At 41.7% G+C, this 16,013-nt stretch overlaps 1 protein-coding gene across 1 annotated transcript; it reads right to left on the bottom strand.

Moving 5' to 3' along the window:
• Nucleotides 1-11,726: 11,726 nt before the first annotated feature.
• Nucleotides 11,727-14,892, bottom strand: socs9 (suppressor of cytokine signaling 9). The gene is made up of 2 exons (XM_018765150.2): nt 14,756-14,892; nt 11,727-13,888 (listed from the first exon to the last, which is right to left on the bottom strand). The coding sequence occupies exon 2, from the start codon at nt 13,741-13,743 to the stop codon at nt 12,157-12,159; it is 1,587 nt and encodes a 528-aa protein (XP_018620666.1). The 5' UTR covers nt 13,744-13,888; nt 14,756-14,892; the 3' UTR covers nt 11,727-12,156.
• Between the last annotated feature and the right edge of the window lie 1,121 nt (nt 14,893-16,013).

Raw genomic sequence — 16,013 nt, 5'->3', positions numbered from 1 at the left:
GGTGTTGCTCTGTGTCTGTGATCTGATCGCCCAGCTGTTGCACCGCTGCGTTCACACACGCTTGCGGTGGAATGTAAACACTTAGGAGAATGAACAAGGAAAACTCCCGCGGCGAGTAGAAAGGCTTACAGTTGATGAAGAGCGCTTCTAGACTGGGACAGCACATCTTCTTCAACACTGTTACATCTGTACACCACCTCGTTGATGTAGAAGCATGTCCCGCCGCCATGCGATTTCCCCGCTGATTCTGCATCGCGATCCACTCTGAACAGCTGGAAGCCCGGCAGATGTAGTGCGCTGTCTGGGATGGCTTCATTCAGCCAGGTTTCCATGAAACAGAGAGCAGCAGAGTTTAAGAAATCCTTATTTCTTTGGGATAGAAGAAGAAGTTCGACCATTTTGTTGGGTAGGGAGAGGAGATTCGCCAGATGGATACTAGGCAGCGAGGTTCTCAAGCCTCGCTGTCAGAGCTCGACTAGCGCGCCAGCTTGCTTTCCACGCTTGCAAGTCCTGGAGTGCTTGAGTAGCGCCGCTGCACCCCTCACTACAGCGTCCAGCAAAATGACAGAATAATCGAAAACCGGTAAAATATTAGGTGGTGTGTACTGCCGAATGTTCAGCAGTTCTTCCCTGGTAAAACTGATTGTAGAAATATAACTAAACACAGGACAAACTAATAAAAACAGTAAAACAACTATGGAGCTCCACACCGAGACAGCCATCCGCAGCGCCATCTTCCCGGCATCTACAAGAGCAAGGTATAAAATTATGAGCTCAAAAAGAATTCCTGAACATCATCCAAGGAACTGAAGGTCTATCCTGCCTTAGCACAAGTCAGTGTTGACTACACAACAAGAAAATGTTCCCTAAAAGTAACATAAAAGCTCATCTAAAGTTAGCCAAAATGCACCTGGATGTCTCTCAAGACTTATGTATGAAAGTTCCATAGACTGATGAATGAAAAGTAGAAATTTGTGGATAGTATGGGCCCTGTTACGTCTGGTGAAAAACAAATACAGCATTTTAGAGTAAGAACTTACACACATTCAGCAGAATGTAGAGTATGCAGATGTTTTGTTGTCACAGGATCAGGGTGCCTTTCTTTCACTGAAGAAGCACTGGAATTCTTTTTTGTGAAAACAATAAAGGATAATGTCATGCCATAACTCTGTGAGTTCAAGCTGTAGTTCAGCTGGGTGACAATGATCCTAAACATACAAGCAAGACAAAAAAGAGACAAAAAAGTAAATAGTTATAAAAGGTCTAGTCAACATCCTGACCTGAATTCGATGTTGTGGCAAGACTTCAAATTAGAAAACCACAGTTCTATGTAGCAGTGAGTGGACCAAGATTTACTAAGAAGGGGTAATTCATTTTTCACTACTTTGATGACAAATTTCATTATCTTCCACTAAAAGGAAAAGACAATATTGGTATCACTTTTCCAATTCTGATATACCACCAAGGCTTAGGGAACCTCATGACAACAAAGGAAAAGTAAGAAATCTAAATTTACAGTATTTGTAGTTAATACCCTTTTCCTTCAATTTTGACATTGGCTCCCAGAGTGAAATTCCTAGCTAATTCAGTTATTCAAAACAAAAGCTCAGATGAGACTCGGTTTCTACAGACATCTATAGTTTCCACAATTTAGTTTTATATGAATGATACCAATTATAGTATGTGAACTGTTCAGTTATCTTATGAATGATACAGGGGTTTATTGCTGTAATTAAATTTTTGTTTACTTACCTAAAAAATTTTGTTTAGAAAAAATATGCTCCAGTATTCCAAACAGTCTATTTAAATTTAAGCCTATTATATAGTATATTTTTAAATAATTTCCTAAAATACCATATGATTTACCCTTTAAATGCTATGGCTTTCTATACTCTATGCTTTTTATTTGTAATACATTTAAAAAATTAATAGCAAGTTATTTGTTTAATTTTCAGTGGTTTGAAGAGGCATCTGGTGATACAAAGCTTTAGCTGCAGCTTCAAATTTGAAAATAGTTTACAGTTTATAGTTGCAAGTTTTGAGTAGTTTTCATTGAATTAAAAACATTATCCATCCCTTTCCAGAGTTTCCAATTATCCAATACTGGGTAGTGGTTAGTGGGAACCAATCTTATAAAGCAATGCATTCCCCAAAATGTCCTTGAAGGGACATCAAGCTAATGCAGGACATTCACACAAGCAATTTATTTTTACCAGTTAATCTGAAACACATGAATTTAGATGGTCAAAACCAGAGTATAATGAGAAAATAATATGAACTCAACTGGACTCAAACCTAAATTTAAACTATGTTTAAACAAACATTCCCTGCTAGTATCACCATGAAAAGCCAAAAATTGCTAGTGAGTGAAAATATGTATATAAGCTAATACATAGCAAAATTGTGAAAAAAAATCTGTTGCTTTGAATAATTTCTACATAGGCATCTTCAAACAATTCTGCATCCACCAAGCTTAGGAATCCCAGACATAAAGCTTGCACTGGCATGTTTTTTTTTTTTTTATTTTTATTAAGAGATAAAGACAAGTAAAACAAAACTAATGCACTGGGCATATAATGTAAAATAGAAAAAGGAAACATCTCCTAATACTGTAATAACATAAGGAATCAAGCCTCCCTTTAATATGTCAAAGTCATAGTAAGGCAGATACTTGTAAGAAATTCTTCAAGATAAGTAATTTAAGTATTTTATCAAGTCCTGCTTCCTCTCTTTCACCTACACTGTATTATAGGATGGAATAAAAAGCCAAAAAATCTGTGTGTGCAATGGATATCTGTTATTTTGCTGTTCAGCTGACACTTTAACCAAGTGAAAAAGTGACACAGAATTTTACATAATTAATACAGAATTATATTTTCAACTGTAATACAAATGCAAGGTCTCTCCTGTAACCTTAACCTTACAGTTCTATGCCCTTAATTATCATACAGCCAGTTGCATAGTTTTGCTGACAGTGAACATAGTGAATTTAATAACAAAAATGTCATTAGTCACAAATAATTTGAATAGTTTCAAATTAGCATTTTGATCTTCGAAAGTAACACATATTTTGCACATGAAAGAAAATTCTATGGCCTTATTCAAAGACAGCCACTTACATTTTGGCTACGCTCTAGAAATCATTTTGATCTTTTTCCCCATTTAAATGTTACGGAGTCTCAACTGTAAGGTCTTACTCTCTCACAGAAAGGACGACAAGGAATGTCTAACATGGTCTCAATAAGGTAATATTCTCAGGAAGGTAAAAAAGCTGAAGAAGAAACCAAGGCAACTGGGGCATGTGGTCTGCAGAAGTTGCTATTCAAAGAATTACTGTTTTGGCCAGAAGTTCAGCTTAGGTCATGTCATTTCATTCTGGGAGGAACAAAGTTTTCATTAATTTCACCATCAAAGGAAGACTTTGCGGCACAGATGAAATAGATTTCTGACCAAATGAGGGGTATGTAAGCTTGCAAAGCTAGATGCTATTAATGCCAAACCAAATAAGCTTCTGTCCTCAATTCTAGTTGTAGAAACAAAATTTACCAACTTAAATAACCAAGTGAATAATTTTGAAAATCTCATGGCTAAGGCTGAATACAAGATTTATACAAATTCAAGATTATGCACATTTGTCTGAGGTTTTTCTCCAAAGTCACTTATATTTACATTTAAAAGTATTTATTTAGCAGACGTTTTTCTCCAAAGTAATTTCCAATAAACTCTATGTAGTGTTATAAGTTCACAAACATTTACATTTACATTTATTCATTTAGCAGACGTTTTTGTCCAAAGCAACGTACATCTCAGCAAAAGTACAATTTATGCATTACATTGAGAGAAGAAGACATAGCTGCAGACATGAAAGTCTCAAGCAAACCTAGTTTGTTCCCCACCACTTGTTGCACCAAGGTTCATTGTTGAAGTAGGTGCCTAAGACACAGGATAGACAGATCCCGATACCCATACCAATTTTTTTTTTATTTTTTATTAAATATAATATAAGATACACAAATAAACAGTACAATACCAGAGTAATGGCTGAATAAAGGTTGCATCTGGGGATGCTTCTGGAGTTACGATGCATGAACAGTTACACCATAGATGATCTGAAGAGATCTTGGGCGCAGTGGATCTGGAAAAGGTGGGTTTCAGACCCTTCTTGAAAGTAGAGTTTCCGCAGTTCTGAGTGACAGGGGAAGGTCATTCCACCACAACACACCCAGAACCGAGAACCTCCGATCTTTGCCTTTCATGCGCGGGACCACTAAGCGAGCAGAAGTAGACGAGTGAAGGGGTCTGGCTGGGGTGTACCGGTTGATCAAGTCCTGTAAATAGCTGGGAGCAGTTCTATTGATGCATTTGTACACAGTAACCAGGGTTTTGAATTTGATACGGGCAGCTATAGGAAGCCAGTGCAGAGAAATGAGAAGAGGAGATACACTGGAGTGCTTTGGCAAATCGAACACAACTCATGCAGCAGCATTCTGTAGAAGCTGCAGAGGTTTGATGGCATTAGCAGGAAGGCTACACAGGAGAGAGCTGCAGTAGTCCAGACGGAAAGTCACCATGGCCTGGACAAGTAGTTGGGCGGAGTCAGTGTCAGCAGTGAGGTAGGGATCCTATGAATATTATGCAGGATGTATCTGCATGAAGAGATGTCCAACAGGCAGGCAGCAATGCGTGCGGAGATGTCTGACGCACCAGATGGAAAGGAGAGGAAGAGCTGGGTATCATCAGCAGAGCAGTAGTATTTGAATCCATGGGAGGCTATGACCGGACCGACGGAGGAGGTGCAGATGGAGAAAAGAAGAGGACCCAATACCGAGCCCTGCAGAACACCAGTTGAGAGAGGCAGAGGAGAAGAATGAGAGCTCCGCCAGACCACTTGATAGGATCTGTCAGAGAGATAGGACTCAAACCATCTTAGTGCCGCACCTCTTATCCCAAGCTGGTTAAGAGAGGAGAGTACAAACCGGTGATTTACAGTGTCTAATGCTGCAGACAGATCGAGGAGGATGAGGACCAAGGAGAGGGAGGCAGCTCTAGCAGCTTGGAGAGTGTCAGATACCGCCAGAAGGGAGGTCTCAGTGGAGTGACCAACTTTGAAACCAGACTGATAACAATCAAGGAGATGGTTCCGAGTGAGGAAATCGGAAAGTTGATCAGAGGCTGCCTGCTCTAGAGTTTTAGACAGAAAGGAGAGGAGGGAGACTGGTCTGTGGTTTTGAACCAGATTGGGATCCAGGGAGGGTTTCTTTAACAGATCAGCTCAAGTGAGCAGGAGGTCGCTCTTCGCAAGATCAGGAGGTCTGAGATTGCAGATTCAGAGAGCGGCTTGAATTTGGAGAGGATAGCTTCGCAGGGAGGTCCAGCGCGAACTGGGCAGAGTGATGCTGAGAACTTGTCAGTGATTGCTTTGATCCCTCCTACACACACAGGTTTGTGTCGTGCAGGCGGTTTGCAGCTCTTCAGTCTAATAGCATCGTGTGGACACTGTGTGTGTCGTACAAGTTTTAGCGGGGAAAAAAAAGTTCTCTCTCCAGAGTGAAGTGATCAGAGGCTGTCCGCTCAAGGGTTTTGGACGGGAAGGAGAGGAGAGAGACCGATCTGTAATTTTCAACCAGATTGGAGTCCAGAGAAGATTTTTTTTAACAGAGGTGAAATTAGAGCGGTTTTGAAGGCAGCTGGGAAACAGCCAGAGGAGAGTGAGGAGTTGATGATAGAAGAGATGAAGGAGGAGAGTTGCGGAGAAATTTTCTGAAGGAGTGATATCAGGAGGTCAGCGACTTCAGATTCAGGGAGTGGCTTGAAGTTGGAAAGGATAGCTTTGCAGGTTGGTCCAGCGTGAACCGAGCAGGTTGATGGTGAGAATTTATCAGTGATCGCTATGACTACTTGTCTCTGAAAAACAAAGCAAAGTCTTCAGCAGTGAGAGAAGAGGGAAGAGGTGGCGGGGGACACAGAAGAGATGAGAAGGTGACAAAGTGTCTGTGTGGTTTTTTTGGATGCAGACTGTATTTTGTTGTGGAAGAAGGAGGTTTTAGCTGAAGAGACAGCAGACTGAAAATCAGCTAAGATTGACTGGTAAGCATCCAGGTCCGATGGAGTTTTGGATTTACGCCATCTTCGCTCTGCAGCCCGCAGTTTGGTCCTGTTAGCATGTAACGTGTCAGACAGCCATGGGGTAGCAATGGAGTGTGCTGGTCTAAAAGACAGAGGACAGAGAGAGTCAAAGGTGGAAGATAGGGCAGAGAGGAAAGTGTTAGTGGCATCATCTGTAGATAGATCTGAGAATTGTGGAGCAGAAGGGAGAGCGACCAGAGTAGCAGAGGCAAAGCAGGAAGGTGAGAGAGATTTTAAGTTGCGGCGAAAGGTGAAAACGGGTGCAGGAAGAGACAAAGAGTTAGTGGTGAGGGAAGGTTGAAAGGAAATGAAGAAGTGGTCAGAGACATGCAGCAGAGTGACAGAGAGAACGGGACAGCCACAGTTACGAGAAAATACAAGGTCAAGACAGTTGCCCGCGTTGTGAGTAGCAGGGGATTGGGATAGGGAGAGATCAAAGGACTGTAGGAGCAACAGAAGGCCACTTGCATGAATATCATCTACATGCAGGTTGAAGTCACCCAGGATAATCAGCGGAGAGTTGTCCCCTGACAGAGAGCTCAACAAGATGTCAAGGTCATCCAGGAAGCGGCCAAGAGGGCCAGGAGAGCGATAAAGGACAACCACAATAATAGTGATTGGGGCAGTGATAGAGACAGCATGGTATTCAAAGGAAGATAGATCATGCAGGTGAAAAGAGAGAACAGAATATTCCCACTGGGAAGAGATGAGCAGGCCTGTGCCTTCACCTCTACCAGAGGAACGAGAGGTGTGAGAGAAGGAGTAGTTAGTAGAGACTGCTGCAGGTGTGGCTAAGTTGTCTGGGGTGATCCAGGTTTCAGTTCGGGCCAGGAGGTCCAGTGAGAGATGGGAGGCATAGGCTGGTATGAAGTCAGCTTTTCTCACAGCAAACTGGCAGTTCCAGAGTCCCACAAAGAAAGTAAAGCAAGATGGAAGGTTTGACAGGTGAGGATAAACCAGATTGCTGTAGTAGCGAGAGTGCCCAGGTCTCCAATGGCGGTGAAATCGCACGGCTTGCTTACCGTAGAAGACTTTGATGGCCAACATGTTGGACATATGCTTCCTTGAGGACAACTGTACCGGTGGCCTTCCTCGGTGGACTCCCGCAGGTAGACTCCCTTGTCTTTACACCCCGAGTCTTCGCACCAAGAGGCTGCCGCTGCCGTTGCCGCTACTGGTCGCCAGCTGCTATTTAAACTGGGCTACTGCTTATCAGCTGACTTCCTAATCGAAACCGGAACTACAACAACAATGGCGACCAAAACAAACAACCAACCAGATACGATTAATCGAACTCACGGAGTCATGCCTACTCTCGCTACGGGACACAGAAATGATCCGGAGAACAGTCGTCTTAACAAACCACTAAATACTACTTAACAAACAAAATAATTACAGTGCCACGCAATGCTACACAAACACACGATCAATTGTATCTATCAACCTGCACAGCTATATGACACAAATGTGCGGTGGGAAAAGCGGTAGCAAAACAACTACACTTACCAGAAACACCACAAACACCAGCGACGCACCTCCAAAGCAAAATATAATGCACACCTTATTCACCAAGGTGGCTTACACTGCTAGATATACTACTTACAATAGATCACTCATCTCTGCATCAAAAAATACACTGACTTACCCATTCGTACAGGAGGAACACTCCTACTGTATTAAGTCAGGGTAAGCACTGTGCTTAAGAACACTGCAGCAGTAGGTAAGATTCAAACATGCAACATTCAGATTGAAAGTCATTAGATCTAACCACTATGCTACCATCATAAACTGATTTCACAGCTCCCCTGGAGATTGTGAAGTTGTCTAAAAATGCTGAAAGAAATATTCCACTCAAATGGATATACAGTATGTATATAGTGACATAGACATATAGTGTGTGAGTGACAGAGAGTGTGTTCCACAGATGTATGGATGAGTGACCCATTGTAAGTACTAGTGTATTTAGCAGTGTGGCTGATAACACCACATAGAATTCATTGGAAGTTGCTTTGGAGAAAAGCATCTGCTAAATAAATAAATGTAAATTTCAATGACTTCTACAGGCTGAATTACCATCCTTGGTAGGTTAGCCAGGAAATTTTTCCTCCAACTGAGGTATGTTTTGCTTACAAATATCCTTCCAGTGCACCTGACCTTAATGCCCCATCCAGATTGTTTTTTTTTTTTTTTTTAGATAAGATAGTACACATTGCAAGAACTGCAACAAAGAAATGCCACGTAACATTACAAAATTCCCCTCTGTGATTCTACACCAGTGTGCCTGCTCATATCCTATGGAGTCCACATGAACTTAGTGCCATCCTGAAGCTGTTAGCCCAACGCAACATTTTCCAAGATTTTGCATTTTTGGCCCACATCAGATATTTACACTCTTTGAAGATTTGCCCATTTGACAGCCTTGAGTCATTGAAAGGACTTAGAGGTCTTTATGTATTGAAAAGGCCTCCATTCTTTTAGTTTCTCTTTTGATTTTTTTACTGCCTCATTTACTGTTTCATTAAAAATCCTAGTTAGAGTCACAGTGGGCCAGAAACCATCTCAAAAGTTGAGGGCATAAGGCACAGGATGGTACATGCTGGACTTTTATTTTATTAACAGTTGGTTCCTCAGGAAAGGTGCAGCTGGAGATGATAGAGAGTAGTAGGATGGTTAAAGTAATCTTTGCCACCTGTACATTAAGGAGCAACTAAGATTTCTTTAGAGAAGTTCCTGTTGGGGTTCTTGCGCTTTGCTTTTTCTGCTTGGGTTTGATTTTGTTCTTTTTTTTTTCTATTTTATTTAATTGGGTCACCTGACTCTGTTCACATTATATTTGTTAATATGACAGACTATATTACTGATATTATACCATTACAGTATGTTTCCTACCCAAACCTACCACCTGGGATATTAAGGTCATTAAGGATTGAGTCTGCACCCAAATATGGTGCTCCAGACAGAAAGGAAGACCACATTAAGACAAAATAAAGCATTAAAATAACAATTTGTGTGACACACCAATAGTGACTCATATGGCCATGACATTCAGCACTTAAAGACACCGTGAGTGATTGAAACTGAAGCTTTTCTGTTTTTGAAGACTAAAAAAACAATTTTGGAAAACTGTAACACAATGTGTTGCCCTTTGTATAATAAACACATTTACTAGTAAGGGTACGTTAAGTAAAAATTTGAGAAATGAAAAAGTGAATAAAAAAATTCATCATTTTGATTGCTTTTTCAAGGAAAGTGGTCAAACAACTACAGGCCCTTTAGTAATGACCCCATCTTTAAACTTCTTACCTTGAATGCAATTAAATGGAAAAAATGGAACAAAGACTGTAGGACCATCTTATACCATCAAGCTCCAGTGTATACTACTCATGTGTGGTATTCAGCAAAATGAGGAACATTGCACATTTCTGGGATAAATAGGATAACAGCACTGAATATGAGTTTGTGCAGACATTTTTATTTTCAGTCTTTTAATTTTTTGTAGCTCAAAGGTAATAAAAATATAAAAATTAAAGTCTTACAAAGCAATTTTATTATAGCTATATCCAAGATTTTTAAAGCACCTAATCCATACATAAATCAAGGGACATCGTAAGCTTTTACTGATTATGAAGATAAAGAAATCTGAACATGGCCAAAAGCTCATGAACATTAGACATGCTTGCGTGATGAATCAGTAAGCAACTGAAATTGAATACCCATAGTCAATGTCCTCTTGTACATTTGAAATCAGTTTTAATTGTAATGTAACAAGTAAAAAGATAAAGTGCTGTGCTGCAATGGACTACATTCCATCCACACTATACCAACCTTATGCCCTATAGGCTTCAGACCACCACAACCCTGCAATGGACGAGTGATTTTAAGGAATGGATTGATGGATAAATCGCATAGGAAAATAGGAAGAGCCATTGCAAGTCAACGCTCAGTAACATTTACTTGAGAAAAGGGCACAAAAATTAGATTACAAAGTTTTAACTTCTTCCTACATCTGAAGACTGCAAAAGAATGTTATCATGAACTGCCAACTGTTAATTTTGGCAGTTTCTCTATAAGTGTGAGCATCAAACAGGACTTTTGTGTTGTAGGGATTGCTCTGCATTACCATATAATGTCAAAGAACACAACCATTTCAAGCAACCAGATACATCCTATGATAATCACAAGGAAATGGTGTTGGTTTCCTTTATTCAAAGAGAACACGCCTGAACACATGCAAACTAATTCAAGAGTGGTTTCATTCATTCACTACCAACAACTCCTTCCCTTAAGACAGGGTCATGCCAGTCTAGGCAAGGCTGGGTACACCTTCAATAGGACACCAGGCTACTGCAGGGTAGCCACCAACACCTATGAGCATTCACACACTATAAGCAATTTAAAGTGATTACATGTTTCATGGTCTCCAAGATCATCACCATCATCATTAAAACTTAAGGAAATCCTCTGCAGTGTAGAGTAGGGTTTCTCCACCTTATGCCTCAAGAAATTAGAGGCTTTATTTCTTGAAAAATGGCCCAGTACCCAAACGCACAATGCCAGAGTTGCATGAAAGCATTTCAAGCTTAAGTTATAAGAAAAAGAGCAAGCCTACTCTTTAGTTACCTGACATTCATATTCAGTAGGTCCCCTGAGTAACAAACTTTGTGAAGTATTTAGTATTTATTTTTCATAAACAGAGCTAGCATGCATTTCAAATGAAGCCAAAGCCTCACCAACAGAGAATTAGGAACAGTAGGTGCTGCCTTAAGATCATCAACACCCTGCTCTAGGTTTGGATAGTTCATAATTGTGCTTTCTTCTCTACAACGGATACTAAATAATAGGGCAAGGGACTCAGACGCAGGTGCGTCTACGAGGTATCCCAAGGAGGGGTGGCTCTGTCAGGCTGGACTCTCAGTCTGTTCAGTGGGACAGAGCAAGACAAGAGTGCACTTCTCTGTTCCCACCCAAAATACTTAGGTGTCATACAGTGTGACTGACATTTACATTTATTCATGTAGCAGATGACTTTCTAAAGTGACATACAACTCAGAGTGAACAAAGTGCATTTCACCAATAGATATAGAGATACAGATATGCAAAGGTCAAAGTCACTTAAATGCCATCCTTTTGCCTGGTGTACATTACACAAATAGCTACATAGAGAATTATAAAACAGGTGATGTGCCCCTTGCCCACTCCACATCATATTCAACTAACAAACCAACTGAGTGTTACTTAGGCTTGTAAGGGACCCACAGTATTATATTAAAAACATACATTATTTAGATGTTAAATATGGTATAAGCAGAGATACACTGTTAAACTGGTGCAGCTGTTGACTGCTTTGTAGAAAGAAACCATCAGTATTTCAACAGGACCCCAAAGTGAACATAAATCTAAGATGAAGTAAATGCAAACTGTTTCAAAAAAGGCCTGTTATCACTTTTAAATGTGGTTGGCCATGAAAGCCACTTAGGCACAAAGTTGCACAATTTATATTTTTAATTTAACATTCTCTTAATTTTACAGCATTATTCCAAAAAAAACAAAAAAAAAAAAGGGGGGGGGCAGGCCAGACAGACTTAAGACAAAAAAGATAAATATTTAAGCTTAAATGTTCTTTAGAAAAAGTTATACATAGCATAAATGTTTCCTGAACACCAAATTAAAAATAAAAAAAAAAATAAAATTTCCTTGGTAACTTCCATTCCAAAATGTAGGAAGTTTGTTATTAATCCCAAAATCACAGTGAGGTAAACTGTAACTCCTGGATCTTTTAAAACATTCAGGTAAACTTTAAATATTTTCTTTCACCTATTCTCACCTCATGGTCACATATTTAAATATTGTGGAGGAATCAAATTTAACTGCCAGTACAGTTTGGAATTTTACACAAGCATTTCTATAGTTAGAGATTTTCCTCAGCCAAATTAAACTGCTAAAGTAGCAAGATGTTCCAGAATGGTAATATTAAAACAACAGAAAGTCAGACTCAACCAAAGTAAAGAAACAAGAGAGAAGCAGGCAATATTACTCCCACCAGGTGTCCAGCCTCCGAACACGTACTTTCTGCTTATAGTGGTACTCCTTGAGGTGTTCCTTAAGGGCACTGGGGATTGGCAGCATGTCAATTCCATCATAGGTAGTGCAGCTGCTAATAACAGCTCGACAAATGTGCTGAAGACTGAATGGCTGTGTGCGGTGGATGGGGTTGGAGAGCAAAGGCTCAAAAAACATACAAGAGTTGGGGTCTTTGTAGTGCTCCAAAAGTCCCGTGACAGTAGAGGCATGAAAGACACTAGGGTCATGAACATCAAAGCTAAAGTTGTGGTTCCACTGCTCAATGCGGGCGTGCAGTGAGCGACCATAACGGCGAAAGCTAACTGAGAAGAGGTAGTCCTCTTGAGCTGAGTCACGTAGGAGAAAAGTACCCTCAGGCTTGCCCTCCAGAAGGGTTTCTGCCTCATAGCGATCCATCACACCCCAGTAGCAGGGCAGGTTAGTGATCTGAAGGAGATCTGGCACAAGGCAATGGATGTAATCAATCTGTGTATGGACCCGATAGTTGTCCTTGGACTTCGGCTGCTCCATTTCAGGGACAAAGGTTTCAGAACAGGGGCAGCCAGCGACTGCTCCAGGATCTACTTCTGGATCCGCAGCAATGGATGAAGATGACACAGAGGTTGCAGAGGATGCCACCACTTCATCCAGCGTGTCGAGGCAGTTCTGCAAAAGCTGATGCTGTTGCTGTTGCAAAAGGAGCCGTTGCTGCTGTTGTTGCTGTTGGAGAGTGGCACGGTCATCTCCTGCAAGCTCATTCATACCATGAGCCAGTTTGGGTCCCAGTTTGTAGAGTGGGTTAATCTGCGCAGTCACTTCAAACGTATGAATCTGGGCATTGGGTGGAGGCTCCACACCTTGTTCAATACTGATTCGCCGCCGTTCACGCAAACGATCATCCTCATCCTCAACCAGAGATGACAGGTTTGAGCTACAAGCAGCAGCCCCACCCATGGTATCCAGGAGAGCCGGCTGGGAGATGGGTGCAGTGTGCTGCTTGATCAGATACCACTTTTGTGCCAGTTCGGAGTCTGCTGGAAAGGGGCAGCTATCCAGCATGAGCTCGCTGAGATGGATCTTGCGGCGAGAAGCAGCACAAGCAGAGGTGGATGGGGAGAGGACCGGCTGTGAGGAGACAGTGTGGGATTTGATAGGGAAACATTGCCCCACTGCATCTTGGATCTTCTGACGTAGGGACCGGCTACCACCAGATGCCTTACCTCCAGGCTCGCTAGCTGTTGCCTCATTCTCCCCGTTCAAACCAGCCAAAAGTCTACCAGCACCTAGATCTGGCCACCTTCTCTGTTCCCTAAGGGGAGAGGAGGATCCTTTGTTGCGTGATGGGCGGCCATTCAGCAGCTCTCCATACTCAAAGCCATCACTTACAGGCCGTGAAAGCGGTTGGCTGTTAGAGGCTCTGCTTTTCTTCTTTATTCTAATACCTTTGTTCCCCGCAGCACCTTCCTTTCTGTCCACAGATCGACTCTGCCTCACCTTTGGACGGGCACCCCTCTCCTTGTCTTTCCCACGCTCTTCATCCTCTCCTGGCTCAGACATGGCAGCTAGATATTGCCTTATAGAAAGAAGCAGGAGAGTTTCAGAACTGATCTTAACAAAATTTCTCCCAGCAGCAGTGCTATTTCCAGTGCCGATCAGCACGTCCCATGCCCAACAACGGTCAAGTAGCGAGAAGAGCGGGAAGCTAGAAGATACAAACAAACATTAGAACTTGTTCTCACTGCTCAAAGAACCAACACATTTAAGCTATATGTGCAATACTGTGAAGCATCCATCCTAAGTGTATTACACAGATCTGCATGTATTCCACTTTAAATATAATGTTTTCACATATAAAGTAAATGCTTAAAATATTGAGCCATTTCTGAATATTCACACACGAGTGAGTCTCGAATGTATATATAAAAACTTTTATTAACCGTAAACTCAGAGTGATGTACATCTACCGCACCACCGCTGAACAACGTGCGGTACACGTACATTTACAAAACATTGACCGAAACAAATTTCATTTCTTAGGTTATTCCACTCATTTCACTACACTAGTTCATGCAGCAAAAGAATAGGAATCAAGGTTTTAAGTGAGGTGGACGTCACGCGAAATTGTAGCACAGTAGGAGTATTACCGGTACTAGTCACGTGCTGCACGTTCATCGTTGCAACTTGAAAATGTAAGAAATATACACAAACGAGGCCGCACAGCAGCAGCGAACTATTTAGTCTATTATTATTATACGCGATCATCTAGTCACTCCATATTCACGTCACATGTACTTTTTTTTTATTGAAGAAAAAAAGAAAAAAAAAAAAAAAAAACCACAGCAGGAGACAAGACAGTCGTTCTAACTGAGCATTTTAAACCACGGAACCCTTCAAGTGTAGAGAAATGAATGAAGCGAAAACGTCAGTAACACACTGCAAAGCTGAGCGCTCATCATAGCTACCACACTTAGCTTAGCTAGCGAACAAGCTACCGCCCCACTGCAGTGCAGAACACCACCAACATCAAACAACTTCTACTCCAAGTTTGTCTTTCTGAACAAATACGAACCTTTGCTGCTCCACATCTCTTTTGTTAAAAGAACGTCTACTACCAAAACGGTCTAAATGGAGACGGCGACCACACCATCCGCTCCCCTATTGTTTTGCACCCAAAGACAAACTGTGAAATACGGTTCAGGACAACGGAGAGGATGCAGTCTTTAAAGGCGAAGAAGAGGAGCGGCGCACAAAACGCGCGGCCATTATTATTTCGCCCCCTGCTGTGCGAAGGACCGAACTGCAGGACCCGCGCACGCAAAATGCACACATTGAAATATTACATTTACATTTATTCACTTAGCAGAAGCTTTTGTCCAAAGCGACGTACATCTCAGCAAAAGTACAATTTATGCATTACATTAAGAGGAAGAGACATGGCTGCAGACATGTGACTCAAGAAAACCTAGTTTGTTACCTACCACTTGCAGCACCGAGGTTCATCGTTCAAGCAGGTACATAAACACAGGATAGACAAATCCTGATACCCTCCTACATTTTTGTTTTTTTTTTTTTTTCTTTTTTTTACATAAGATACACAAACAAGCAAATACAATGCCAAAGTAGTGGCTGAATAAAGGCTATATCTGGGGATGCTCATGAAGTTATGGTGCATGAACATTTACACCATACATGAGCTGGAGAGATCTTGGGCGAAAAGGGTACGGAAAAGGTGAGTTCTCAGACCCTTCTTGAATGCAGAAAGAGTTTCCGCAGTTCTGAGTGAGAAGGGAAGGTCATTCCACCACAATAGAGCCAGAACCGAGAACCTCCGTGCTTTACCTTTTGTGCGCGGGACCACCAAGCGAGTAGAAGCAGATGAGCGAAAGGGTCTGGCTGGGGTGTAGTGGTTGATCAAGTCTTGGAAATAGCTGGGAGCAGTTGTATTGATATATTTGTATACAATAATCAAGGTTTTGAATTTGATCCAGGCAGCTATAGAAAGAGTGCAGAGAAATGAGTAGAGGAGATACATGGGAACGCTTTGGCAAATCAAACACAACCCATGTAGCAGCAGCGTTCTGTATCAGCTACAGAGGTTTGACGGCAGTAGCAGGAAGGCCACACAGGAGAGAGTTGCAGTAATCCAGATGGGAAGTCACCATGGCCTGGACAAGTAGTTGGGCAGAGTCAGTGGTGAGGTAGGGACGGATCTTACGAATATTTTGCAGGATCTGTCTGCAGGACCAGGTTGTGGCTTCGATGTGCTGAGAGAAAGACAGAGTCATGTCAGTCGTTACTCCCAGACTCTTAGCTAGGAGGTAGGCGAG

The sequence above is a fragment of the Scleropages formosus genome, chromosome 10, assembly GCF_900964775.1.
Source record: "Scleropages formosus chromosome 10, fSclFor1.1, whole genome shotgun sequence".
In the NCBI taxonomy this organism is placed as follows: domain Eukaryota; kingdom Metazoa; phylum Chordata; class Actinopteri; order Osteoglossiformes; family Osteoglossidae; genus Scleropages; species Scleropages formosus.
The sequence above is the reverse complement of the archived record's forward strand: the minus strand, read 5'-3'. Positions and strand labels throughout refer to the sequence as shown.

Bases quoted from the DNA above. Each gene is read 5' to 3' on its own strand.
- socs9 (XM_018765150.2), bottom strand. From the start codon at position 13,743: ATGTCTGAGCCAGGAGAGGATGAAGAGCGTGGGAAAGACAAGGAGAGG.